The sequence below is a fragment of the Enoplosus armatus genome, chromosome 19 (assembly GCF_043641665.1).
Source record: "Enoplosus armatus isolate fEnoArm2 chromosome 19, fEnoArm2.hap1, whole genome shotgun sequence".
Lineage (NCBI taxonomy): Eukaryota > Metazoa > Chordata > Actinopteri > Centrarchiformes > Enoplosidae > Enoplosus > Enoplosus armatus.
In genome coordinates, this window is record NC_092198.1 from 9,902,899 (window position 1) to 9,930,801 (window position 27,903).

The window sequence follows — 27,903 nt, forward strand, 5'->3', positions numbered from 1 at the left end:
TATTGTTTTCATCTAAGGGTCTGATGAAGAATAAACTAAACTGGGTCAAATGCTGAAATGTCATGGTTTGATTCATTTGATATTAATATATTATACTAGACCATTTGCCCATCTTTTTGTTGACAGGTTTGTTAATATTTCTCTCTCACAGACAGTCTACTTTACAACTTGTATGAGTGTCTGTCTGTTGGTCAGACTGTCTGTGGATCGGTCTGTTACGTCATCCACAGTTGTGACTACAGTTTTATGTCAGCAGGGGTCATGAGTGCACTGCAGGAGGCAAATCCCAATCACCTTTTTAAACTGAACTATGTCAGTGCAGTGTATTACAGGCATAGTCAGTGACAGAGACGATATTACCACATTAGTTCATATTACTTTTTGGTTAAATAAGGTTTGCATACAACAGTACAAGGAAATACATTGTATAAGAAGTTTAAAAGAAACATTTATACACACACCTGTGGGGAAATGTACATTTACTCAAATACTGTACTTAAGTAGTTTTGAGGTACTTGTACTTTACTTAAGTATTTCTATTTTTCTGCTTCTTTATACCTCAATTCCACTACAGTTCAGAGGGAACTTACACCCCTACATTTAGATTAAAGTTCCTTTAACTTTGATACGTTAAGTACATTTTAATGATAATACTTTTGTATTTTATTTTAGTAAGCTTTTGAATTCAGGACTTTTACTTCTAATGGGGTATTTTTATATTGAAGTATTACTAATTTTACTTATGTTAAAGTTCTGAATACTTCCTCCACCGCTGACAAACACATGATTTATTTATGTATTCTTTGTTTTTTATTCAAATACAGTACGTCGTTTTGTCCAATAGTCGTTTTTCCTGTAAGGAAATATGTCCTGTAAGTAAATTAAGCAAATTACAACAGCGCGAGCCCATTGGCTCGTGCTCCAAGCTCCGCCTGAGAGCTGGCCTAGCGCGTGACGGCCAAGGAAATCCGAGTGATACACACTGACCTAACGGCCGGTGCCGCTCGTGCTGTCTCAGGAGGTTGTTTGGGAAGTTCACCTGGCTGTCGCTGATGGAGACCCGACAACAAGGTGAGTCAGTGTCGGTTAATATCGAAAACAACTCTTTATTAAGTTAAAAACAGTCGCTGCGTCTCTCTGTCGTCTCTCTGTTGTCTCTCAGTTGATCTGATAATGAAGGCAGCACTGGCCGCACACGCCACTGTTTTGAGGTTGAAGGAACTGAAAGCAAATAGAATAAATCAGGAAATATTGGGAGAGTGATTTAAGCTGCAATTTTGAAGTGACAACTTAAAGAGTAACACCTTATTGGCTGCTTTCTGTTGCTACGTGTGCTCTTATTATAGCCGAGTGTTAAACTGTTATATGTCATTTTTTGTGTAGTAATGTTTCTAAAATACTGTGATTTTTTTTATTTGTTTGAAAACGTTCCGTTAATTTGCTGCTTTCCTGGCCAGCTCGTTCTGGAGAGATTTCTAGTGCCATTAGTGCTGCTGGTTCAAGAAGCATAAACAAATATCCAGACATGAAGCTTCAGACAAGCACAGCTATACAACTGGCCACTGTGCTGCAGGTTTGTGTTACTGTTTATTCAGGACATCATGGAAACTTCAAACCAAATTAAGTCTGGATACTGTTAACTGGCTCAGAAGCTATCTGGTGATCTTTTGGGTATTTCTGGCATTTGTAGAAGATCAGCAAGGTGCCAGTTATTGATCTCTAAAATCTGTTTAATTGCCCTGTTATCTATCTATCACAGTCTACTGCGAATGGTATTTATAGTGATAAGAGTGCCAGATACTTATTTTCTTTTGCCTTATCTGGCTTTGAAGGACATGTAACCCTTTCATGGTTATGGATTTTGTTCTGCCATGTGTGGCATTAATAGAGAGTGTGATATTGAAAGTGACAGCCGTTGTTCAGAATTCTTAATTAATTTACTCACATGCAGTCGTTTAGGTACAGGTGGTAAATATACTTTAATAAAAATGAGACATGAGCTAATCAAAGTAGGGCAAGGACTCCCAGATTGCTGCAGTCAGTGGGATGAAGGTCCTATTTGTTTATACAGGTAGTTAATTGCATTCCTACCTGTGGCTAACTGGGAGTCAGCAGGGCTTTGAGTCCAGAAAAGCTTTAAATTTTCCATGAAACCTGATAAACATGATGATTTGCATTTATAATGGAAATATGGTCTCCCAAAAACGGTTTCCCATAGCCCACCTGTTTGGTGTTTTAAAGGAGTATTTAAATGATATGGTCTAAAAAAATGGATTAAGAAAGGTTTACATACAGTACAGTACAGTAATGTTGCTGCAGGCAACTTGGCCTCCGGTCTATCTTCAATTGATTTTGCAGCCATATGACCATCCCCAGGCCTCTGATTTAGCATAGCCACATGACCAGCAGGCCAAATGGGAGTCTTGTGACCAAAGGTATTCCACCCCAGACAAAACGAAGGGGGGGCGAGAAACAAAGAAAGAAGAGGAAAGATGTATGTTTGTTAAATATTCGTCCATATATTAAATAGCAAACCAGACAGCCTATGAAATACATCAGATTGGTCTAATGAGTGCTAGTTTATCATATGAGAAAAAAAGGCCCGCAAAGTCACTCATCACCTGCTTTGATCTGCTAAAATTATGCTTTATCATCAGAAGTGTTTTGGTACATGCTGCCAAATGTGTCCCACTGAAATAATCTTTCCAGACCGTTGTGTTTCTTTCTAACCATTGTGAAGGTAAACTTCAAACCTTTTCTTCTTCTTCGTTTAATGTCGGTTTAACCACAAATTAAAATGAGAAACCAAAAGGAAATCATTGTTAGTGAAATAACACTGGCCTCATGCCGGTCTACTTCCTCCAGTAGTGCTGGAATACGGTGTAATGAGATTTCATCAGCAACCAGAGACCTTCGATTGCACAATAACCCTGGATATTCCTGCTTAATTGTTTAAAAGTTACAAAAGATCTCATTGTTAACTCTGTGTGGCACATATTTGCTCCCTGGCATGCTTTTTAAATAGCAGGAATCAGGTATATCCTGTTTAAACAGCACCAAGAATTTCAGATCTGTGCCACAAAGGGTCAAAAGTCAGACTTCCTTTTTCCTGTGAAAATGCAGACTCAGATAAGTCCTGTAACGAAACAGTCCTCGCTATTATCACGTTACTGACAGGGCCGGGAACGACACTGGAGAAACACCAAGTCCCCCAAGAGGGTTGACGTGTGTGTGTGTGTGTGTGTGTGTGTGTGTGTGTGTGTGTGTGTTTGTGCATGTGTATATAACCCGTCTTCTTGTCTCCTCTCACCCTGCTGCCTTGCTCTGCTGCAGAGTTGTACTCTAGTGTTCTGAGTGACGCAGTGGTGGACTGGGGCAGCATGGGTCCTGGAGAGGAATGGGTTAACTCAGCCACACACGAGGGAGAGCAGGGTAAGACTCAACTCTCCCAGATATATAAAAAAACAAAAAACACGTAAATCCACACTGAATCACAAGGACACACTACAGGAAGTGACGTTAAAGCATGTGCATTTTGCCTGTGAATGCAAAACACCTGAAGTGACATCACTGAGTAGGGTGTTGGAAGAAGTGCAGCATGTTTGTTTGTTTATTTATATCCTTTATATGTATCCTTAATATTTATATAAGATCAGTGCAGCAGCATATTTCTTCCTTATGTGATTCAGTGTTGATTTAACTGTTAATAGTCAGGTGAGTGTGGTCTGAGTGGGTACATTTAATTTAAATGACTTGGATCATATCATTTAAAAATGAGATAGAAACTGTATTCCATCTGTTAACTATGGGTCATTCATTCTCTGTATATGGTTATGATTGCCATTTTGTCTATTTATCTATTAAAATCTAATATTTTATATTGGAGGAAATGCCATAAAATTGTGAATATGTGAAAAATGCTTTAGGAATGACTTAACACAGGGTCAAAGTATTATTTTAATTATTAATTAATCTGCCCATATATTTAGTCTATCAATCACTTTGTTTATGAAAAGCCAGAGCATTGTAAACATTTTTCTTCATGGTTTCCCAGGGCCCTAGGAGACACATTTAAAAACATAAGAGAAGATAGAGAGAGAGAGACATAAGAAGAGAATATAAATACAGCTTGATATTTCATACTCCTTTATTGGCACATCATTTGACTGTTTAGGGACTTCAAGTATGAATTAACATGTAGGATGCATTAGGTAATAAATGTAAGTTTGCTTACATTATCAGATGAATAACAGATATCAATATGGCCAGACCCACGTCCCCGTCTCAATGCAATGTGTATGTATGTAAGTACAGTGCAACCAATACCCTTTATACTGGAATAATACTTTCTTTGTGTCAGTTTGGGTTGAGTCCCTCAACCAGACAGCTACAAAAATAATAATAGCTAATAATGAAGATAGTTTTAAAAAAAGAAGATGCAACAACATAAGATTTTTAGTGCCACATAGAATAAAATTAGCATATTGCAGGAGCTGAAACTTTTTAAAAGTCACTGACCAGGTGGCACTCTGTTCTGTTAACAGAAACTTCCTGTATGCTGAAATCTCAAGGCCAGTTTCATAATCTGAAACTGTATTTTCTTTCTCATCAGTTAAGCTAAAACATCATTAAAAGAAGACTCGTCGCTTGCAAAATTACATGAATCAAAAACTTACTGATTTATGTTCTGTTTTCTGTCTGAAATGTATTGAACTGTAACTTTGCTCAGGTTTGAATCAGGGTATGTTTTACCCCTCTGGCGAGGAACCAGTTAAAAGGAGCTCATATGGTGAAGACTTGGCTCCAGTTGCTCAAAATGGGAAAAATCTGACAGAATGGGGCAAAACGTCACCATCAGGGGACGATCAGTGGGGTCAGACATCCATGTCCCACTCTGACAACTGGGTCATGTCCACTACATGGGATATGCAACTGGACAGCACAGGTGAAGAGGGTTGTAGACTAGAGCCTGTAGAATAGACAATCTGTCACTTTGGTTGAACATTTACCACAGGACACTGAGGTTCTTTGTGTTTTATCCGGTAATTTTGGGAGCTCAATTAAAAGAATGCTACAATTAAAAGAACCAAAAACATTGCGGGTATATTATAGGCAGATTCAGGTATTTTTAGACTTGATATTTTAAACTTTTACTACTTTTAGGCCAACCAATAAATAAGTAAAACAGGATTTAGTATTTTCTGTATTTAGTGTTTTGTGGATTGGGCTTTAAACCAACATATAGACCATGTTGGGCCTAAATGAAACAAAAAGAAAATAACAGAAAATAAATATATAAATAGAATTCTATGTCTGTATAGATAACATATATGAATGAATTAATAAATCACAGTAGTTGCACAGTTTAATTTCAAAGTCTGTTTCATTGCAGCACGACAGGCTTTGCCTTCTCTTAAATGTATGAAACTAGTTGTAATCTATGATTATTGGCTGTAAATTTGAAAACATCAGAAATCAACTAAACTAAGTACATTGAATTGGTTCAGTACTTGATGTTGAGACCTGAAATGGGAAAAAACAGAAATTGTTATTGGTCCTAGTGGTTACAGATTCTGGGTCACCTAACTTCACTGTTCAATGACTGTACCATTAACTCATTATGTTAAATGTTCAATCAAAGTGAAATGTTGCCTTAAAATATAGTTACTGCCCTAGAACATGATTAGCTACTACAAAAACTTTACACAGGTGGTACATGACCACATTTTAAAGCAATGTAGATGGCGTAATCAGTGAAGAATAATAAATGTGTTTAAAAGGAAAAAAACCCAAAATAATCATTTAGCAGCTTTTGGCAAAGTTGCCAGTTCACATTGCTTTAAAAGGTTGTCTGTGTAACATGACCTGAAAACTCTTATTTACCCATCCACCCCCCAGTTTAGTAGAGAGCTTAGAGCTTAACTTTGTATCTAACCGATTTCATGCAGTGAACCATGACTGAGATGGTTAACACATAAGTTTCATCATTCTTCACATTCCACAGAATTGGCAATGCTACAGCAGTGTATCACAGTACAAATGACAGAGACGATCTTTCAAAACCAGCGTAAACATTTTCTGTGTAATTCTATTTGTGTGTTTGTACTACTACATGTTTTGTAGAAAATGGCACTGCACCATCCATTGGTGTTGATAATATAAGAAGCGGCTCACACTGTGCCTTTTGTATCCATCCATGACAGACTGTAAAACATGTGACTCTCGGAAACAATTCTTTCGAGAAACTCCCAAAACACACAGACACATCCTGTTCTGAATATGTTCCTTTAAGTTTAGCAAGCACTGGACTAGCTAAAAAAGAAACCAACCTAAGCTAAAAAGAAAACCTGCTTTAGTTAAAAAGAAACATTTGCATCATGTTACTTATCTTGAATACCAGTGTGCTAAATTTAGCAGCAATATGGTCACTTATCATTACCTTTTTAAAGGAATAAAATCATAAGAAGTTTAGAAAAACCTTAATAGTGTGAGTATTACTTAACAAAACTAATTTCAGTGGAAATGATTGTTGTTGTGTTGTGGATGTGTGAGTTCTTAGCAGGTTGCATCTGTCTCTTGAGTTCATTTTAGTTTTTTATGTTTAAGTTAATGAAACAGTTGTAATTGCCTTCCCTCTATTAATACCAAACTTTCACTGGTTGAACACATTTAAATTCTTCCTTACACTTTGACTCATGGCTATGTGAACATGAGAAAAGACTGGGGGACTGAGTTGTCCATGCACTTAGACAGACATGAAAAGCTTGTATCTGAGCCGCGGGGGTTTCAAAACTCTGATTGTCCTGCTGCTTGGTGATGTAGGCAGGAATAGAGCTGTGAGCTGCACTTGTTTAAACTGTGTGTTTGCTGCATGTAGTGCTGCTGAGTCCCTTTTAACTGTAGATGTTAAAGCATTGAACTGTTAACAGAACTGTGTTATAGTAACTAAATTAGTCAGTGGATTTAGCTAGTCTTTACTAAACTTACTCTGTCCTCACCTGTCTTATAATGCACCCACATTAAGAGAGAGGACACCTTACAGCAGGTACAGTAATCCTTTTCATTTCCATTCTGTCAAAACTGTTCATGCAAAACTTTCACAGGTCCACTACATAAATACCTGCATGTATTTGCATTTCTCGGGTGATGTGAACACGATCGTCCTGCTGTTGCCTGGTGCTGTGTTGTAACTGTCTGTCCTGATTTGCCTTCTAAGAGTATGGGAAGTCCTGCAACAATACAAGGCTAATCAGACAGTTTTAATGTGTACATCGGTTGTTCTCATGTTATTTTTAGTCGTTTTAGTCAATGTATTTCTGCTGCATCACATATAAGACTCATCTGAGGCATCTTTTTTCTTGGAAGTGCATGTAGTGGTTTATCAGCATCTAAAAGGTGTGTGCTGGTGTGTGTGTGTGTGTGTGTGTGTGTGTGTGTGTGTGTGTGGGTGTGGCTGGGTAATTGTGTGTATGAGACACAGTGCTGTTTCCAGAAGTAAGTACAGTGTGCAGGTATTATAATAAGGTGTTTCTGTGAGAGGCAGAAAAAGACAATATCTTCTAAAGACTGTTTTCTAAGTCTGTGAAAGAAGGTGTTTTCTATATAAAATTGTCTTGCAGAATTTCTAAGCCTTTTGGGAATATTTTTTGTATATACTGTTTTAATATATATGTATTTATGCCTATGATTTCATAAACTGTCATGCAGTTGGGAATAAGTGCCAAGGCAAAACATCGTTTGTTTATTTTTGGTTCAAGACTTAATAAGTAAAAGATCTCCTGATTTATTTGCACTGTAAACCACTAAAATCCAGTATTGCAACCTTAAATTCAATCTGTCCTCAGAAACATCATCTTGTTTGTGTGTGTGTGTGTGTGTGTGTGTGTGTGTGTGTGTGTGTGTGTGTGTGTGTGTGTGTGTGTGTGTGTGTGTGTGTGTGTGTGTGTGGCAGTCTGTAGAGTTAAAGCAAGATAATCCACGTCACTTAATCCAGATTAGAGCGCTACAGGCTGCAGATTACATAATAGTCAGACAGAGACGTAGATAGACAGACAGACATGTGGACTCAGACATAGAGGCTGTCAGACAGCTTGCAGCACACGGACAAAACAACAAAACAGACGAAAGGACTGAGACACATTTTAGAAAAACAGGAATCCTCAGTAGGAGAAACAAAACAGTGAAGGTCAGAAGCATTTCCTCCAGAAGATACTTAAACTCTTCATTGACACCAATATAAATGTGTCCAAAGCAACTTAAAATAAGTGTGTCCGTAGAAACAAGACAAAAGACACGTTTGATTCCAGGAGCAGCTGCAGATGGGTTGTACAGTGCCTTACTAGATATTTTAAAATATTTACACATCAATGAATATATTAAAAGAGATATCTTTTATTGTGCCTATCTACGTTAGCTCAGTTTCAGCGTAATCGGTTCAAAAGTTGAACTGGTTGTGTCAGATAAGTACTTTCATTCATAGATCTGTCTTTCTTTCTCTCTTTTTTCTGTTTGTGTGTCTCCTTCTTCACAGTTTTAACATTTCACTGTGTGTGTGTGTGTGTGTGTGTGTGTGTGTGTGTGTGTGTGTGTGTGTGTGTGTGTTTGTGTGTGTGTATGTGTGTGTGTGTGTGTGTGTGTGTGTCATTCAGGTTTTCTGGACTCTGAGCCGTTGAGAGAGGCCGATGAAGATTTGGTGTCAGAAGTCAACTTAAACAACTGCATCATGACGGAGGAGGAGAGAGAAGAGATTCAGCAAGAATTAGCTAAAGTATGTTTTCACATGTGCACGTTCTCAAGCACATGCTTAGAAAGAACAAGAAGTGTTGATAGTATGAAAGACCGTAAAGGGACGAGTGTCTGTTAAAGTAGCTCTTTTGTGTTTATAGTCTTTATAGTAGTCTTTTTTTGTTACCTGTCCAGCTGGAGGAGGAGATCAGCACGCTGAGGCAGGTCTTGTCATCCAAAGAGAAGCAGCACGCAGACCTCCGACAGAAACTAGGCATCACTCCTCTGGGCGAGCTCAAAAACAACTTCAGCAGAGGCTGGCACGACATGCAGACCTCCAGCGCGTACGTTTGCAGCTTTAATCGAGTGAAGGGGAGAAAGTCTGTGTGTGTGTGTTTGTGTTGAATGGCTTTTCTGTTTGCTGTCAACATAGATGCCCTTTGCATGACTCGCACACACAAGTAAACACACACACATTCAAAGAGCAGGTGTTTTGTAACAGCCAATACAGCATAAAACCTGCACACCGAGTGTCTGTTATAAACACAGATATCAGAAACCCAATTTAAAAAACATAATCCTCTGCTTCTGGCTACAGAGCGTGTGTGTGTGTGTGTGTGTGTGTGTGTGTGTGTGTGTGTGTGTGTGTGTGTGTGTGTGTGTGTGTGTGTGGGTGTGTGTGTGTGTGTGTGTGGGTGGGTGGGTGGGTGTGTGTGTGTTATTTTTGTTGTGCTCACTGTAACAGACATTATAAGCCTGATTTAAAACACATAAGTGCTAAAGGCTACTCAATTAGCTGAACATATGCCGTCCAGTCACCGGAAATGATGATGATGTTTTATCTTGTGGGTCATTTTCTTGACTCGTACATGCCAATCAAATCCAACCATCTCTCCCACAGCCATTACAATAATATTTTCTGATTATTCAGATGAAATAACCAGATTTCTACTGCGTTATCAGCAGTGAAGTACATCTGTAATGTTCCTCCAAATCAGGATAGGACTTGTTTGAAGAGTTTTGCCTTTTAGTGTGCAGAGGAATAACCTCATTTCCTCATTAGAGCATCAGCTGTGAGCTCTCACTCAGACACCAAGAGACAGAGAGGAGCAAGGGGATAGTCTCGAGAGGCCTCCCTTCTTATCCAGTTACACTTCAACCTGAAGATCACTTTACACACAAAGTCGCCGTCCTCATGTATAATGAACCAGTGTGACCACAGGGGTGTAGTATCAGAGAGAAACTGGGCAACACAGAAGCACAGCTCCAATTTATGACCTGGTTGTAATTTTAGAGAGCAGTCAGGAGCAATAAGGTGATGTTGACCATTCATCATTTGCAGGAAGGAAAGAAGTTTGTAGTGGAAGAAGGTTGAAAGGCCAGGCTGTTTAAAATGGAACCACCAGATGTAAGACAGTACGTGATAATTAAGAGGATGACAAATCATTTTTATCAAGTTATGTGGGTTTTATTGCCTATAATTAAGATGATTAGTAAGAATTTATGTGAATAGTCTTAATGGCCAAATCCCCCAAACACACTTTAATTTGATGATCCCATTTGTTCTATCTGCCTCTGGTTTGTGTGTTATGTTTATGTGTTTGTCCCATTCATATGCATCTGTATACATTTGTATGCATGTGAATACCGTATTAATGTAAGCATTAGTGTGAGTTCAGTGTGTGTGTGTGTGTGTGTGTGTGTGTGTGTGTGTGTGTGTGTGTGTAGGAAAACGAGTAATGACATATTTTGCATGCACCTTCTTTACGTCTCAGCTATAAGAAGACATCAGAGACGCTGTCCACAGCAGGACAGAGAACCACAGCAGCCTTCAGCACGCTGGGCAGCGCCATCACCAGGAAGTTTGGGGATATGAGGTACACGATGATGTCATAGCGTAACATTTGCTGCTCACCTGCCAACCAGCTGTTACCAATGTCTGTGTTTAATGATAATATATCATGCAAATAGTGTAGTGAAATTGGAAATGAGTCTGCCCATCATAAAGGTCCATCATAAACACATTTATATATCCAGACCTATCGTAACCCAGCCTACCCTTTCACCACTGATGCACTGTTATCCGATTCACAGACGTGTTTTTATTCCTGCTCATCCATCCTCGTCGCTCACAGAGCACAGTTTTGACTCTTGCTCTCTCCAGTTCGGGGGGAAGTTGAGATTGTAAAATCCACATTAAGCTGCTTTCTGTGGGAGCTGAAGGGCCAAAGGCAAAGTCTGTCCTCCTCAGTCATTTTCTTTCTCTATGTTGTCTCTCTGTCTCTGCACTCTGTGTTGCTTAGTTTGAGGCACTGAAAGTCGTCTGCATGAAATACAATGGAGCATTTGTGTGTATGACTGAACAGATTCATGTGTTCATGTGGGCCTGAGGGCCCTCATGTGCGAGAGAGGGAGTGCATGGTGCTGAGAGTGTGTCCAGAAAAGCTTTCTAAGGTCGGGGAACAAAGCTGAGTGGAGGGACAGCAACATGTCCACATACAGTTTGTGTTGGTTCACTGTAACTCAAGACAGTTATTGTGTAATGCCATTAAATACAACTCAACTCGTGTGTATACATATACGGAGACAGCAGAAAGGAAAACGATGCTTTATCTTTGGTCATTGCAGCATGGTTGGTCTAGAGTTACTGTTCCCTCGGAGGTATGTTCGTGTGGTTCATGGTGTTTGTGTTTTGTTTTTGTTGTGTATTCTTGCATGTCATTTTGTCCTATCAGTCAGAAATATTTAACCATCTTCAAACTGTTTTCCTCTGAGGTTGAATTCTGAAGGGATAAAGCACATCAGGATTTGCTTATATAAATATATATATATATTTTTGTTTTTGTCCACCTTGTGTCTTGTTACATTAATCAGTAATTCACTATAATAATTCTCATTATATGAGCAACCAATACCACTTTGAATCATTGTATCTATACCAAAATATGGATGCAAATATCACTTTAAAGAGGATAAGTGCTATCTATCTGATATAATACATGTCATGAGCTTCATACAGTATCCAATATACTGTTGGTGACTGAAAAGATAATTTTCATCCTTGAAAAAGTCAGTTCAGTCAAATCAGCCATAAACATGAAACATGTCATTTTTGTGCAGTTAAAAATCAGATTTTCCACTCACAGTGTTTCTCTGCCACAAAATGTACAGTAATCATCGACTCTTGATAAATGGATGTAGGGTTTCCTTTCAGTGTGAGTGTGGATAAGATTGTTTTTTTGTTTGTAATGTCAGCATGTCTGTGTACAAGTGAGATGAAGGATAGTTCAGTACAGTCTGGTTCCCACTGTGATGTTGTTCACTTGCTTCCAGTTTACTTCCTCTAACAGAAATGAGGTAGTTGAAGACAATAGTTTACCTTTCATAGGGAAGTTGTTAATAACATAAATGTTCTGCCAACGTGAATCTGGAAACAGTCTGATTGTAAAGATAATAAGTCAAAGTATCTTAAAATGTTTTCCCTCTTCCTCCATGCTCCCTAAGGTCCAACTCTATAGGGTAAGAACCACATAATTGATTATGTCACATTAGTTGTTCCTGACTAAGGAGTCTTAAGCAGCAAGTCTTAACTCAGTAGATCTCAGATCAGCTGATAGCACATACAGTATGGATTCAAACAGTCAGCTGAGTCTGGTTGACTCAATGCTGCTAATTGATTTCAGTCTCTGTTAAGCCAAAATAAATAGTCTCAGTGAATCATGTGAGCAAGGTGTCATGAACTGTCCTGCACACCTTAAAGGCAGGAAAGTGCTAAAGCTAAGCTAATGCAGACGGAGACAGATTTCAGACCATGCAGGCTTTTTCTGGTCTGATCAATTATTGATTTTATTTAACAGATGGTTGAAGAATAGATGAATGATGTCAATTGTGACTTGCAGCCATTTATGATATCATAGACATGATATCCCACCCTTTATCTCTCCATTTCATCCTCTGATAGAGGCTCTGGGACTGACTAATGAGCACAATAGCAATAGAAAACATAAAAACAATCATTTCTCTTGCTAGCTCTGTGGGCTAATTCAACTCTGGCTTTGTGTGTGTGTGTGTGTGTGTGTGTAACCTGCTAATCATTAACTCCTCTCTCACCACGCTCTCTGGGGACAGCTACTCTATCAGACACTCTATGAGCATGCCTGCCATGAGGTAACCACACTGTGCTTGCTTTTGTGTGTGTGAGAGTCTATTTATGTGTTCCTTTTCTAATCTTAGTATGATTTTATGTGTAAATGTTTAATGTGCCCCTTTCATTGACATTTATTTAGTTAATGGCTGAGCGGTGATACCAGAGAATTTTTCACAGGGTATTGACACCTGCTTACACCCCATACTGTTGTTTTACTACCTCAGTTCATTGTATGCCATTACAGTAAATACTTACTATTATGTAGAAAATATATCCTTGAGTGTTTACACCAAATAACTCATGTAAATAAAGTCATTTTAGCAGAAAAGGACATCAGTGATTTTACCCATATTATTGTTTCAGACAAATCGTTCTAAAATAACAAAGTAGTTCCTTTTTCTGTTCTTTACAGAAACTCTCCCAGCTTCAAGTCTTTTGAGGAGAAAGTTGAGAATACAGTGTCCACTATCAAGGTAAACAGTGTGTGTTTGTGAGAGAGTTTGCATTATTAAGTGATGAAAGAGCTAAATATGTGAGCTTCTAAATAATCTCACTCATTTCAAGGCGTTAAAAATGAAATGTAGAGTGTATTTTGAAAGCATCGATTCCATATTTCTAAACTGGTACCAAAGAAGCAAGCTTATTTAACACACTGTAACTGCAAGTAATCTGACTGTTTGCCAGAAATGTAGACAGTCACACTAATGAATCCCATGTGAACTTTGCTTTGTTATAAACTATAGTTGTAAGCTGTGAAGCCCACACAGAGAGACTGGTCAGGTCGCTGCCTCTGAAACGTTACAAGATGTCAGTGAAGCAGAGAGAACAGAACACTATAATCTGGGTGTAATTGCTAGCTTACACTCTGACTCTTACAGCCTGTTGGTTATTTATATTCACACTGATCCTGACACAGCCTCAGCAGTAGCACACTTCCATCCTTTGTCTGTGCTACTGAGTCTGATTTATGGGCCTACAGTGTGTACTGATGACTTCTCTCCTATTTTATGACTTTTAGTTTTGATATCATTTCAATGATAAATGGTAATGAGGTCCTCTATAGAAAATAAAACACTTGTTAAGTTCATGAAGCTCAAAGATACATACTGTAGTGGTCAATGTTAAAACAAAATTCCTGAAAAGTTAATATTTCGGCTTTGATATATAAAAAAAGAAACATTGCTCTTCATCCTCTTATGTGCTCACTGTTAGTGGAAGTCTTTGTAAAAGTCTGCCACCCGGAGTCTATTCTGCAGCGCAACAGCAACGATGACCACACATTTTATGTTGATGGATTTTTTTCTGCATGTTTCACAGACAAAGGTTGGCGGTCCAGAGACCGGAGGCAGCTTTGAGGAAGTCCTCTCCTCCGCAGCGAATGCCAGCTCCCAGGACACGCCCATCAACACCTTGACGAACAGCTCCGAGAGGCCGTGTTAGAGCTGCAGCCACACCATGAGGCAGCACTTAAACCAGGAACTCTTATCACTGCTGCATGGCAGCACGTATCTACTCAACACACTCTGACTGAAATGTTACAGAATTCTTTAATTTGATCACAAGATGCTTTTGCACACAATCCCATGTTTGTGATTACATTTCCTAAAACTTGGATGGAATTTCCTGAAACCCTCAATGCTTAGACTTGATAGAAGATAACAAATGTCACCTGCCCTCCAAACCGTGTTAAACCACAGATGTTGATCAGAGGGGGTTGGAGAGAAGCAGCCATGCCTTTAGTTAAAAAACAATGAAATGAAAGGAGGATAAGCTGATTCCAAGAACCAAAGTCTGTATTTCTCCTGTCGCTCTCATGGTTTGGCTCATGTAACGTCCCCCGTCATCGCCACAACTCAGCTGTCAAATCACAGCTGGAATTCCTCGCACACGAAACAAGAGGTTATGAATTCCTTCTTTTGCTATGTAAATTCGACATAAGTGGAAAAAGCCATGTTGGACGTGGTACAGCATCAAAACTCTGCATCACCACAACTTTCATACCAAAAGTACAAAACTACATTTTTAGGTTATCAGAAATGTGTCTAATAGAAAATATGTTACATTTTCAACTACCTAGTACTTTTTACTAAAGCATTTAAAACACAACCCAAGTTGTATCAATGATTTTACACTAAGACAGAAGATCTTGCTGTTTTATGTAAAAAAGATCTTTTGTGGGCTCACTTTGCAAATGCAGCCAGTCATAGGGCTTTTTGAAAATCCCAGCTGACTGTTTTACATATTTTCTGCTGCAGACAGTTTGGGTTGGGGCCTATTTGAATGCTGGATCATACTCATACTGGCACATAGATTTACACTCTAACACAAAGTAGTCTACAGGAAGAAATGAAACGCCGTGTATTTGTAACATGCAGTGAAATATGGGCCATACTGTTTTTTTCCCCCAATGTAATAATGTAAACATAACAATGGAGTATACCTAGAAATACAAGGTCACACATAATCTGAAGTCTGATGCTGGAGATTAAAAAAACTACCAACACATCTGAACTGTTGCACCTAAGTATAACATTAGCATAACAACATCACGCTGTAGCTGTAATACGATCCTTGACTGCAATGTGACCCTGAAATCCAAGACAGGTTGTCACTTACTCTGCTGTGGCCACACAAGCACTGATCTGATTTTTAACTTCCTTCTGCAGAACTAACCTGTTTAATGCTGGAGGAAAAAAGATGAAAAATGGGATTATATGTTTTCCTTTTAACTGTTCGAGTGCGGTCTCTTTGGCTGCTGCATAACTTTGCCATCAAAGTAACTTTCTGTTTTCAACATATAGCCTGTTTTGTGTTTTGTTTTTCTCATGTCGTCGTTCATGTGATTTTAATTTTCTTGCTGTGGTTAGAGAAGATGCCGGATCATTTCATGTTCAATGCAGTCTGTCCATGAGATGTATTTATTCAAATCCACGTCAACAACCAAGTGCTGAAAGGTCTTGTGTAACAAGAAAAAGGTGGTCAGGTCTGATACTGAATAACTGCTAATGCATGTTAAATTTAATTACAGTATATATTTTACATTTGTATATTGTTCTGAAATCAAATTGAACTCGGCAGCAGTTAAAAGACCTTTACTTTTACAAAAGCTTGTACTAAAACTCTGAAACACCAAAGACAAAACTGTGACATTAAAATAAAATAATGTTTAACATATTCATCTGTACTCAAACAACTAATTACACAGTATTAGAAATATCTTTTTATGGCAAATGTATCAACATTAAAGATCATTTAAACCAAACTAAATGTCACAGATGACATTTTTTTACAATAAACACTGAGAACTGTGACTGAACCTGTTGATAAAGGAACCAAACAAGCAGTAGCAGATGTAATGATGTGTAACTGAATGCAACATACTGAAAATAACATCCACATTGTCTTCTCATTTGCCAGCAACAGTGAAATTAATAGCAGCAGCATACTCAGGAATTCAAACTAATGTATATTACTAACATATACATCTATACATCATACAGTAAGACAGCATCAGAAAACTTTTTTTTTTCTGATGGTGCAGCACCATTGTTACATGTTTTTACACACAACATAATATCTGCCAGATAAAAAAAAAGCTCTTTGATATATATATATATATATATATATGTATAAATGTATATATATATATATATATATATGTATATACATACATACACATATACACATACATATATGTATGTGTATGTATATAATAATAAAATGTGTATATAAAATGTTAATGATTGGAAACGTACAAGAAAGCCTGTTGATGTAAACAAAATGTTGGTATAGTTTAATAGTTACTTTCTACATTAGCAAGTCAATAAACAGTAACTGTAAGGGGGTAAAATGTGCAATTAATTGTGCATTTAATTATATTTTGATTTATTTTAAGTTATTGCTTTTGCATATTGCCTGGCAGTTTTTCCATTAGTAGCTGTCAGAATGTATTTATTATATGTAGTGATGATGAACTTTCCAGGACAGAATGGACAGATACGTTGAGGTAAAACAGAAAATATAATCACATAACATAGAAGATATCCATGTGCCATCATCCTCAGTTCTAGTGTAGCAAATGCCTCAAAAAGGAGGAGATGCAGAAAACCAAAATATAGTTTTTTACTCGATGTCGATCCTGTGATGCGTTTGTTTACATCCTTGTTCGCACGCATTACTGTGTTACAGTCCGATATCTCTGTCCCTCTGCTGAGGAGGTGTTTGTGTGTGTGTGTGTGTGTGTGTGTGTGTGTGTGTGTGTGTGTGTGTGTGTGACAATCATGAGGAGGCGTGTGAAGTCGTACGTGGCTGTGAGGATGCTGCACCGGCCGTCTGCGAGTTCCCAGAATTCTTTGTGTCATCCGCTTTAGTCATGTGACTTCCTCTCTCCTCATTCAAAGAGCTGACAAGCTGGAGCACGTCTGGGTGGCGGAAACGACCTGAGAAAGAAGAAAAACTAAAATTATAAACAAGACAAGTAAAAGCAACTTGCTTCCAAATCTGTGAAATGTAAATTCTTATCTGCCTGTTTAGTTTTTAAAATAACTTGAAGCCTAAAATGACAACCAATTCACTCATATTGTTTGGTCAATTAGAGCCCCCAACTACAGATTATTGACTGTTTTATTAATCAAATAACAGTTTCAGATATACTAAGAAAACTCCTCAGCTGCATGTGTATACATTGAATAAATACTACATAAAGAAATGTGCAGCAACCTAAGTGATGAGATCCAGTGGAGAAGAGAGAAACACATGAAATGGAGAAGACGATAGTGACTGATGAAGAAAGAAGGAAAAGAGAGAGACGGATCGGAGACTTACCGTTGGTGGAGTCAAAGAACTCCTGCAGTCTTCCCGGCGTTCCCTCCAGCTCCTCGTACTCATGAGCCTGCAGGATCATCTCCAGGAGGTCAAACTCTTTCACCAGCCTGGCCTCTGGGCTGCTCTGGGCCTCGTACTCCTGCAGGTAAGACAAATGTGTGTCTCCTATTAGATTACTTAAGTTATCCTTCTTGAACTACAAACACACCAGAAATGCAAAGAGTCGTACCTCCCACAGTCCGTAAATCTCCTGTTTGAGTCCCTCCGGCAGAAGACCTGTTAGATGTCTCATTGCTTCCTGAGAGAGAGGTGAGGAGGAGACAAAAGTATAAACCATCATCAGGCCATGATGGTTTGGTAGGTTTGACTTCAAGAAGACAAACAGAAAGACAAACCGTAAAACAGACACGCATCAGGAGGCCTTAACAGACTGTATGATGTAATGTGAGCGATACTGGTCACTTGCCTCTTCTCGTCTGTGTTTCTCTGCTTTACTGATGTTGTCCGATGGAGCAATATCTCCCACAATGCACTCTGCCATGTCGTGAACCAGAGCCAGCTTCATACATCTAAAGACAGTGAGAAAAAAAAGTTATTATTTAAGTATTTTGTTACCATTTTTGCAACTAAACTCTTCAGACCCTTCATCTTGAGACATCTAGGTGTGTGTGTGTGTGTGTGTGTGTGTGTGTGTGTGTGTGTGTGTGTGTGTGTGTGTGTGTGTGTGTGTGTGTGTGTGTGTGTGACGTACCTGTCCTTGTCCACTGTGGGGTCAGTGATGGTGAGAGACATCATGGCCATGCGGTACATGTGGTCTGATACACTCTCTGGTTTCTTCACATTCCTGTACACCCAGCCGGTCCGTGGGACCCTCTGCGGGTGACATCAACCACAACACACAACTCATCAGTGGCACAGGAGACCCTTAAATATATGTCTCATGACTTATGTCACCAGGTTAATGAGACACTTAGTCTGCGTTTGTACTGACATCACTGAACTGCATTTTCCCTCTAGTCTTAAATCTTTGATTATAACATGACATTTTGAAGCAGAACATGCTCCAGCTTCCAGAAGGTGAATATTTTCTAGTTTTCTCAGTCTTTTATGGTAGTAAACTGAATTTATTCAGGTTTTGCACTGTTGGTCGGACAAAACAAGACATTTGAAAATGTCACCATGGGCTCTGGGAACTTGTGATGGACTAAAGTTTTTGACCAAATCTTAATTAATCGATCTATCTATCTAGATTAATTAATAATTAAATTATTTGTTGGTTGCAGGCCTAGAGGGAAAACACTTCCACTGCTAAATGTGAAAATAAAAATCAACAGTCATTTAATCTTATCTAAACAGTAAGTACAATGGCTGAATTAATTCATAAATGGCCGTTAACAACACATTGCAACACAACCACTGATAATGATAAATTATTCTGTCCAGGCAGCATTTTTTTTTCCCTACAAGCACCTTGTTTTCCACCTGTTTTAACACTACAGGGACAAGGTCCTGGTTTCTTTTTCTTGCTCTCAAGTAGTAATGAGATGGTTGTAATGTGTGTGTGCAGGGAGAAACACCAGCAGCAAAAGCAAAACAGTTCCAAGGGACAAGCTACAGATTAAGCCTCTATGCACTCAGTACCAGATCCTGAGAATCCATCTTAAGGTAAAATTGTATCAGAATCAGAAATACTTTATTGATCCCCGGGGGGAAATTGTACAGTACTGGTGCTCCCATTCAAGATTAGAAAGCAGCATAAATTTAGAAATAAGAGTATGTACAAAATAAAAATAAGAAATAGAAATAAAAATATACACATACACACATTAAAAAAATATATACAACAGCAATGTATATATATGTCTATATATATATATATATATATATATATATATATATATATATATATATATATGTATGTATGTATGTATGTATGTATGTATGTATATATATATATATATATATATATATATATATATTGCACTGTCAGTATATGTAGAAGATTTCCAGTCTGTTTATTCTGAGTGTCAGTGACACTCAGAGGGAGGAGTTGAACAGTTTGATGGCCACAGGCAGGAATGATTTCCTGTGAAGATGCTCTTTTGCCTGACCAGTACGTCATGGAGAGGATGTGAGACACTGTCCAAGATGACCCGCAGCTTGGACAGCATCCTCCTCTCTGCCACCACTGTCAGAGAGTCCAGCTCCACCCCCACAACGTCACTGGCCTTGCGGATCAGTTTACTGAGTCTGTTGGAGTCTGCCACCCTCAGCCTGCAACAGCATAGAGGATAGCACTGGCCACCACAGACTCATAAAACATCCTCAGCATAGTCCGACAGATGTTGAAGGACCTCAGCCGTCTCAGAAAATAGAGAGGGCCCTTGTAGAGGGCATTTCATTTTTGACCAGGGACCAAATCAGCATAAAGGTAGTCCGAGTTTGGGGTGAAGTCTTACTTTGAGCTGTCCGATAAGTTTCATAAATTGCAGGATATTGCTCATGCCGGCTGCTGTCTCCATGGTGGCCGCCATCATTGTCCGCCGACCCGGAAATACAAAAAGCTGGTGTTTGCTAGTGTAGTAACCTAAAGCACCCGCTAGATGGCATCATAAACATCACAACGAGCCTAAATGAAAAGAGACACTACACTTAAATCCTCTGCCTGGTCAGTATATTTTTTATTGTTTGCATTGAGAAAATATTTAACGTGATATTATTTTGTTCTCGCTTTGAACACGACGTTTTAAATTCTAAAATACTAAAAGTATTGACATAAAAAAAACTGTAGATGGCAGCAATGGCAGCAAGCGACGATGTAAATGGCACGAAGAAGAACCAGTTTCACCGGAAGTAAGAGAAGCGGGAGATTGGAAGACGTAAACAAACTTTTTGTTGCTGTGAACTTTAGTTTCACACTGAACACTAGATAAAATGTTGAACAAGGCGCCCAAATTAAAATATACAGTTAAAACGAAAATGAAGAGTAACATAAATGTGAGGCCGGCGTCGGAAGCAATGGTATGTCTGACGCTACTGACGCGCTAACGTTACTGGTGATTTCGACTGTTAGCTTTGTTTGTGGCTAACGTTAGCCAGTGGACTCATCAGATAAACAACTGTATTGCTTTCCATTTCCTCAGATTGAACTCCTAACACTGCTGTTCTTGAGCAGCCTGGCTGAGGAGGCGAAGGCCAAAGCGTTTGAAGAAAAATCGGCAACGATCAGAGCTCAACATGTCAAAGCAGTCTCCAAGGTTAGTGCAAAGACAACTTAAATCATGGAGTTTGCTCTTTAGGCTACATTTGTGACGACTCTCTGAGTATTACTTGTTTTAACATCACTCCCAAATGCCATTTATCTTTAAACAGCTCTACAATATTGTCTCAAATGGCCACACACAAACAAACCGTTACTCATACACAGACTGCAAACTGAGTTGTTTCTATATTACACGTTTAAATAATCTCTGATTAGAGCTGCAACTATTATTTTCAGTATCGATTCATCTGACTATTATTCACCTAAAGGGATTTAAAGAATGTCAATCACTATTTCCCAAAACCTCAAGGGTTTCAGTTTACTAAAGAGGACAAAGAAAAACAAAAAATATTCATATTTTAGAGACTAGATTCACAAATTTTCTGTGGATTGGCTCAACCTCTGATTAACCCTGAGGAATATGAGACACAGGTTTTCTGTTATGTAAAATTGGGAAAATATATTTTATAGTGGTTGTTTCAGCCCAGATGCTTTTCTGACGGCCCTATATTGAGTGTGAGATTTTAAATACTTTATAAAGTAGTTTTTTTTTGTTGAGTCAGTTGTTTTCTTGCCATGCTTTGCATAAAAGGCAATTGAGAAAAGTCTCAGACTCTTTTTCTGGAACTGCTCCACATCTTAATGACTATAAGGCATCACTAGCAGCCCACATTGCCCACAATGTATATTTTTCTTATACAATTGATGTCTAGTGTTTTTAACTTGCAGTAGGTTTATCAGACACTTTTCACTCAGAGAGATTGTTGTTATTTAGATGAGTTTCAACAATGTAAAGTAAGCCGCTGCTCAAAGATGATTCATTGTCAGTATCCTTTTGAGTAAATTTAGATACTAACTATTCAGTCATTTCCTAGATCCTGATTGGGGTCTGAATAAATGTTTGTTTTAATATTGGTGCACCAGAAAGGTGAACCTATTAAGCCTATAAAACTGTTAAAAACACATGAAAGAATTTGTCGACATGTTGTCTGGTACAGGTGCTCAATAAGCATAGTCAGGATCTCTGTCTTTGTCAATTAAAGTAAAAGTCATGAACTTTCTCTCATGTCACTTATACACACTTTGTATTTATATTTCATGTCTCCATTTAGAACAGGAGAAAGACTGACTTCTTTTTGTTTATTTATAGAAACTGCTGAAAAAGGCAAGGGGATGAAGACAGTGAAGTGTGACATCTTCATTTTTATGAACTTTATTATGAATGACAGCAGCCATATGTTTGCTTTTTTTATGATATATATTTTGTTATCTTCTGAAAATGTTTTGTGTGTGTTTTATTCTATCCCTGTATCTGTTCCTGTCATAAAACTTTAATTAAATTCTTTTGAAACTTATGACTCATATTTTTTTTTTGGGGGGGGGGGGGGTTAAAGACACACTACAAGCTACAAGCAATAGCAAAACAAATATATCAGAATACTTTTAAGACCTTAAGCAGCAAGCTTATTCAAAGAGATATCGAGTGTTTTAAGCTTTGATCTCAAAGGTGAGGACAGCTCAGAGTACGTTAGTGCTTCCAGATCTCTTGCAGCCCCCGTCTTGCTCTCCTATCATCTGTCACGCTCAGTGTTTAAAGCTACACGCTTCGCAGCCTCCTCCCAAATTCCTCTCTTCTTCACGCTACATAGATTATCCTCCGCGTGCTGAGATGCTATCCTGCTGATTCCTTATCACTGCAGGGTTCTTCACAGCGAGACTTTTGCCTTCTTAGGTGTGTGAGTGGTGAAAAGGTCAAAGTTATATTGTTGAAGTGCTGGATTGTACTGTATCCCCTAAATTATTATTGAAAACGATGCATCAACGCATGTTCTGCTCCAGCTGAACCTTGATAGCAGGTGGTGACCTAAAACCTGTTTTCAGTTTGTATTACAGGGAATCTTTATTGACCGGTTTCAGCACCAGTCTAAGTTCAAGATGTATCTTTTTAGAGTCTTGGCCAGTATACAAAGAGTGGATCAAGTGATTTAATACAAAAATACAGCTTCAGTGCATGTATTTGCATTTTGTATGGCTTAACGTGATCATGATTGCAGGTATATGTCCATGTGGTTTAAATTTGTCACTAACTTTATGATTCACTTGGCTCCCGCTCCTTTGCTTTGTGTCCTCCATCTTTATCCTCTTTCTTTTTTCAGCCTTTAAGACATTCCTCGGCCTCCAGCGGTTATTTTCTTCAAGAATCTGATCTGGCACCCCAGTGAGCATAGCCTCATCATGTTTATGTTCCCAGTCAGGTTGAGGAGGTGTTACTGGGTTTGTGGAGCCCCAACCTTCTAACCTTTGAACCCCTGGCACCTCCCTCTCTCTCTCTCTCTCTCTCTCTCTCTCTCTCTCTCTCTCTCTCTCTCTCTCTCTCTCTCTCTCTCTCTCTGCTCTGCTGTTCTCTCCTTGATTCTTATATTCTCATGACAACCTATAGTCTACAGGCACAATGTAATCTATAAATGTACCGCATGCTGATTGATGGATGGTGTTGCTCTGCAGCAGCTGGCCGCACATCCAGAGGCTCCTCTGAGCTGGTATTTTATCGTCCTCCTCTCTGTGTTTGCTCTTGTTCTTGAGGGGTTTGAGAAACACGCTCTTCTTCTGCTATGAAAATAAAGAAGCAGCCGTGCTTCGCCTGTCCAGTGCGTGTTAGCCTCCGAGCACCTGTTGACAATTTAAGCCAGCCGGCGTAGCCCTGACCAGCTCCTCCGTCTGGCAGCGTGTAACTTTTAGCTCCGTCTCTCTCAGATAAAATGTAAATCCCTCTGCAGAGCTCCTGCTGATTCCTCTTGACATCTTTCCAGACAAGCCAAGAAAGTCAGCGGTCCATTTTGGCAGAGATGTTGTTATGATAACTTGCTGGGCCTTTCTTAATAAGGAGCACATGGTCTGACAGGTTTCAAGTGTGTCACTGTTTCTCTTCATGTCTTTTGCTTTGAGGAGGAATAGAATTATTTTTGTGTCACAACAATATGACAAGACATTTAGAAATAAAAGCAAAAATCTAGTAAACATTAGTAAATCTAGATCCTATAAGATTTGACAGACTCTGAAAGGATTGTGAGTTGCAGAGGAAAACCATTTCCAGGAAGGGGAGACACTGGAGAGTTCAAATCTGTTTTGGAGAAGCGGTGAAGAACCACGGAGTTCCCAAAACAGGCGATAATACACACCGGGATGCCAAACAACAGATCCTCTGGAGGACTTGAAGCTTTTTCCAGCGTTTTTTGTGGGAATCGCAGATTCTCTCTGACACCTCCAGCTCTCCAGTTTAGTTTTCTCATTGGGAGGTTGTCAAAGCACCCTGTGTTTTTGGATCCAGTCTTCATGTGGAACATGAAGTGCCCAACGATGGCTGAAGTCGAACTAAATCTAAAAATGTGTGGGCACGTGATAATGATTTTTTAAAAGGGTTTTCTGCAATGGCTGTTAAGCAATTTTCTTCTTTACTCAATTCCATCATTGTGACCGTTCGAGAAGACTTAGAAAAGCTGGTGTTGTGATCAAATATGTCATCACAACATCAACACCAGCTTTTCAAAGTCTTTGATAGTCAAGTCTTTACTGTTTTTAAATGGAACCAAATGAGGAGAAATTTTGTTTTCCTGGTCACACACTCACCAGCAGCAGAGAGTGTGTGATTTAAACATAGGAAAAAAATAGAGGGTTTGTGTACTCGATATGCTTCACTCACCTCTAAACGAGCTCAATTATCAACCTACTCTGGTGCGAGATGGTAATGCTTTGGCACATTGTCATTTTATCATGTTTTATTGGCCAATTTATCAGTGTACTTCAGAGCTACACTCAAGATGTAATATTGTCACAAATATTTGAAGATTCCCACCAGGCTGTTTTTAATTAGTTTCTCCCTAAATGAAAAACCCAGAATCAAATGCAAATATTTTTCATTTCAGAACTATTGGACACAAGATGACTTAAGTTTCTACATCCCACATGTGTAAGTTATAGCACATTGGACACGATTGGCTCCCAGCTACAAAGTCCTGCCCGTACGTCTTGAAACTCAGATTTAAAGTGAGCACAGAAACTTTCACCCTTCAGCAGATAAATGTGAAAACAGACTGTTGTAGTGTTTTTCTGCAGAGTGAAGGTCAAATGTTCAAGTGAAGTAACAACAAGCAAAACACATGTTTGAGCGTAGGGGGGCTTTAGACTTGTAAGCTTTAGTTAACTAATAAATACAGAGTATGTGACAGATGGGGATGAAGGTTTCCAATAAGTTAAATAATCAGTATTATTATTCCTGCTCTGTGAAGAGACTCTGTTTGATGTGATAATGGATCAGGAGGAGGGTCGTGAAGGAAGGGTAACACTGGAGAGGAGGTGTGTGGGAATCAGAGACAAGCCCACAGCAGTTTATCCAAACTTACATTAGATCTGCGTTGTGACCATCTGATGGTTTCTCTCCTGTTTGCATTCTTCATGGCATTCTGCCGGCTCGAGTGATCTCATGGAATGCACGTGGGATTTTTCTTCAAGAAAACATTTGCACTCGACTGCTCTCTCACCCAGAGTGGAGTCTCTACGCAGGTCCATTTGAATTAATTTTGTGGAGAAATTCACAGATTTGGGATGTGATGAGAGGTGCCTTTGCTGACTCAATCAATGTCATGCTGAAGGTGAAGGAAAATGCGGATACCATCGTTAATTTGGATTCTTCACTTTGTGAATCTTACAGAAGGCCTAGATAATACCAAGATTCTGCGATACAGACGTAAGTATTCAGGCATGACTCTCCAATACTATTGTAAGACATGGCTGCTGTGAAATGTGCCCTATCTTTCCCCTGCTTTTCCAGTGGAAGATAGTAAACAGTGAGCAGACACTACATATGGAGACAATAAGTGTGTTCTTTCAGCTTTCAGGGAACAATGTGGTCATAGATTTCCTGCGGTTTTACCCTCTTGCACACTATGAATTTAAAAGCTTGGCTCTGATCTCATAAAACCAAGTTGCCTGTAAAATGCACTGTTAATGGAGCATGGAGCATTTTATTCTGTTTCATTTGCACCAGCACAGGAAGAATGCAAAACTCACTCAGTGTTTTGGCAGGCTCACACACACACAATCTCATATCCCTTTATCCACAGGTAGCTCCTCTGTGAGCAGACTCTGTCCGGCAGGTTGTGCGACATGCTCTGCCCCAAATGGCTGTCTATCCTGTAAACCCCGCCTCTTCTTCCACTTGGAGCTGGACGGGATGCGGCAGAGGGGCACCTGCCTATCCTCCTGCCCCCGGGGCCACTATGGCATGCGCTCACCGCACATCAGCACCTGCACCAGTAGGTACCAATGAACACATGTAGGAGAAGTGGAATGATGTTTAAACGTATTTGGGAAAGCTTGAGCGAGACCAGCCTTAATGAAATACCCGCTGTGTGTAATGCAAACTGATTTAAAGTAAATGTTGAGAGAATAAAACAAACGGGAATATCTTTTGGTGTCCTGACAGTCTTAGTTTCCATTGGCCTGCAGGGTGCAAGGAGGACTGTGCTTCCTGTTTCAGTGAAAATTTCTGCACACAATGTCATCCGGGCTACTTCCTGTTCTGGGGCAAATGTGGAAACAGCTGTCCAAACGGGCTGACAGCAAACACAGCACTGCGAGAATGCACAGGTGAGACACTGCTCAGCACTCCTGCATGTTAATCATGAAGGCTGTATGTGCAGTATGCATGTGTTTCTGTGCATGCAATGCTGAAATAGACTACGTACAATGTGAGATGTTTGCGTCCCTCTGTCTCAGAGTGCTCTATAGGCTGTGAGGTGTGTGTGGGGAGGAACATGTGTGTGAGGTGCAGAGCAGACCTGTACTTTCTCCACGGCCAGTGCCATCTCACCTGCCCGAGGGGATCCGAACCCGATGTACAGCTCATGCAATGCGTCCCCCAAGGTGAGAGAAATTTCCTCTCACCAACTTTTACCACAGATGTCAAATACAACAGTGCATCTCACCAACATCAATGCACCATTTCAGTATAGAAGTCTCTGCATTTGTATTCCCACTATCTTACCCCTTGCTACCTGGGTGTATCTCTCTCATGATCCCTCTCCTCATAGTGCACTGTGAGGCTGGGGAGTGGACAGATTGGGGTGCATGCGTTCGGAAAAGGAGCATGCGGGCCTACAGGAGAGGAGAGGAGACGCGCACCCGCCAAGTTCTGCGGTCGCCAAGTGTCTACGGGGACCCCTGTCCACATGTGTCAGAGATCAGGAAGTGTGTCATCAAAAAGAGACCAAAGAGTCCAAATAGGTTGTGATAAGTTGAACTATTGAAGATCTATTCATCTAAAATAGAACAGATTTTCCTGTGCAATCCAACAGAAATTAGTAAAGGGACGGGTGGATATGACGATCTTCCATGAAATTCTTGAGTACCTAGAAATTCAACACCTTTGCTGCATCGTTTGCTAAATTGATGGCAGATAAAAGTACTTATTTGTTTTACATACTGGTTGCCTAACTTCAGTTTTATGTCTTATTGCAACTTTTTGAGGACACCTGCACACTGTCCTCTTACTTGCAATAAAATATCTTTAAAAATGTTTTGCTTCTTAGCCTTTCATGTAAAAACTGGACGAAAACATCTATATGCTGTGCAGCCAACACTTACTCGAGTACAGGCCAGTAGGCTTCAGTTTCAGGGTCCTGGTATTGTGCATGATGCCTCACTGTCACACTGTCATGACTTACTGGGATACTTGAATAGAGCTAAGCCATTGTTAACATTATTAGTAACTCCTGTGATTTTTCTACAATGACAAGTCATCAATCTGTCCCACAACCCATATATTAATTGGCATAAGATGGCAAAAGTATATAATAAGCAAATTACACAAGAATATTTAATTAGTATGCCGTAATGCCAATACCTCCCTGTATAACATGCATCTGAACATAGACTACCATTTTGTTTT

At 39.3% G+C, this 27,903-nt stretch overlaps 3 protein-coding genes across 6 annotated transcripts; 2 read left to right on the forward strand and 1 right to left on the reverse strand.

Moving 5' to 3' along the window:
- Positions 1-957: 957 nt before the first annotated feature.
- tpd52l1 (tpd52 like 1) lies at positions 958-16,045 on the forward strand. 4 transcript variants are annotated; one of them, XM_070925501.1, is made up of 11 exons: positions 963-1,071; positions 3,334-3,432; positions 4,730-4,945; positions 7,025-7,045; positions 8,649-8,767; positions 8,920-9,068; positions 10,500-10,601; positions 12,229-12,243; positions 12,853-12,891; positions 13,284-13,344; positions 14,189-16,045. In XM_070925501.1, the coding sequence occupies exons 1-11, from the start codon at positions 1,053-1,055 to the stop codon at positions 14,309-14,311; spliced, it is 963 nt and encodes a 320-aa protein (XP_070781602.1). In that variant the 5' UTR covers positions 963-1,052; the 3' UTR covers positions 14,312-16,045. The 4 variants fall into 4 exon arrangements, with proteins under 4 accessions (XP_070781605.1, XP_070781602.1, XP_070781604.1 ...); XM_070925503.1 differs by lacking the exons at positions 4,730-4,945; positions 7,025-7,045; positions 12,229-12,243; XM_070925502.1 differs by lacking the exons at positions 963-1,071; positions 3,334-3,432; positions 12,229-12,243 and having other exon boundaries at positions 4,744-4,945.
- A 1,104-nt stretch (positions 16,046-17,149) lies between these two features.
- Positions 17,150-20,229, reverse strand: hddc2 (HD domain containing 2). The gene is made up of 6 exons (XM_070926256.1): positions 20,155-20,229; positions 18,447-18,568; positions 18,162-18,264; positions 17,925-17,993; positions 17,696-17,834; positions 17,150-17,310 (listed from the first exon to the last, which is right to left on the reverse strand). Exons 1-6 carry the CDS (start codon positions 20,227-20,229, stop codon positions 17,150-17,152), a joined length of 669 nt encoding a protein of 222 aa, XP_070782357.1.
- Positions 20,230-25,592: 5,363 nt separating this feature from the next.
- LOC139302686 (R-spondin-3-like) lies at positions 25,593-27,440 on the forward strand. Its single transcript, XM_070926392.1, is given in 5 exon segments — positions 25,593-25,701; positions 26,078-26,269; positions 26,463-26,603; positions 26,733-26,879; positions 27,047-27,440. Coding segments are annotated over 5 exon segments (789 nt in total). The 3' UTR covers positions 27,247-27,440.
- Positions 27,441-27,903: the final 463 nt, after the last annotated feature.

Coding starts and splice junctions, on each gene's coding strand:
- tpd52l1 (XM_070925501.1), top strand. Junction 3,433..4,729: donor CACACACGAGGGAGAGCAGG/GTAAGACTCAAC, acceptor AACTTTGCTCAG/GTTTGAATCAGGGTATGTTT. Junction 4,946..7,024: donor TATGCAACTGGACAGCACAG/GTGAAGAGGGTT, acceptor ACCCACATTAAG/AGAGAGGACACCTTACAGCA.
- hddc2 (XM_070926256.1), bottom strand. CDS start 20,229: ATGGCGGCCACCATGGAGACAGCAGCCGGCATGAGCAATATCCTGCAA. Junction 18,265..18,446: donor CCCACAGTGGACAAGGACAG/GTACGTCACACA, acceptor CACTGTCTTTAG/ATGTATGAAGCTGGCTCTGG. Junction 17,994..18,161: donor AGAAACACAGACGAGAAGAG/GCAAGTGACCAG, acceptor CCTCTCTCTCAG/GAAGCAATGAGACATCTAAC.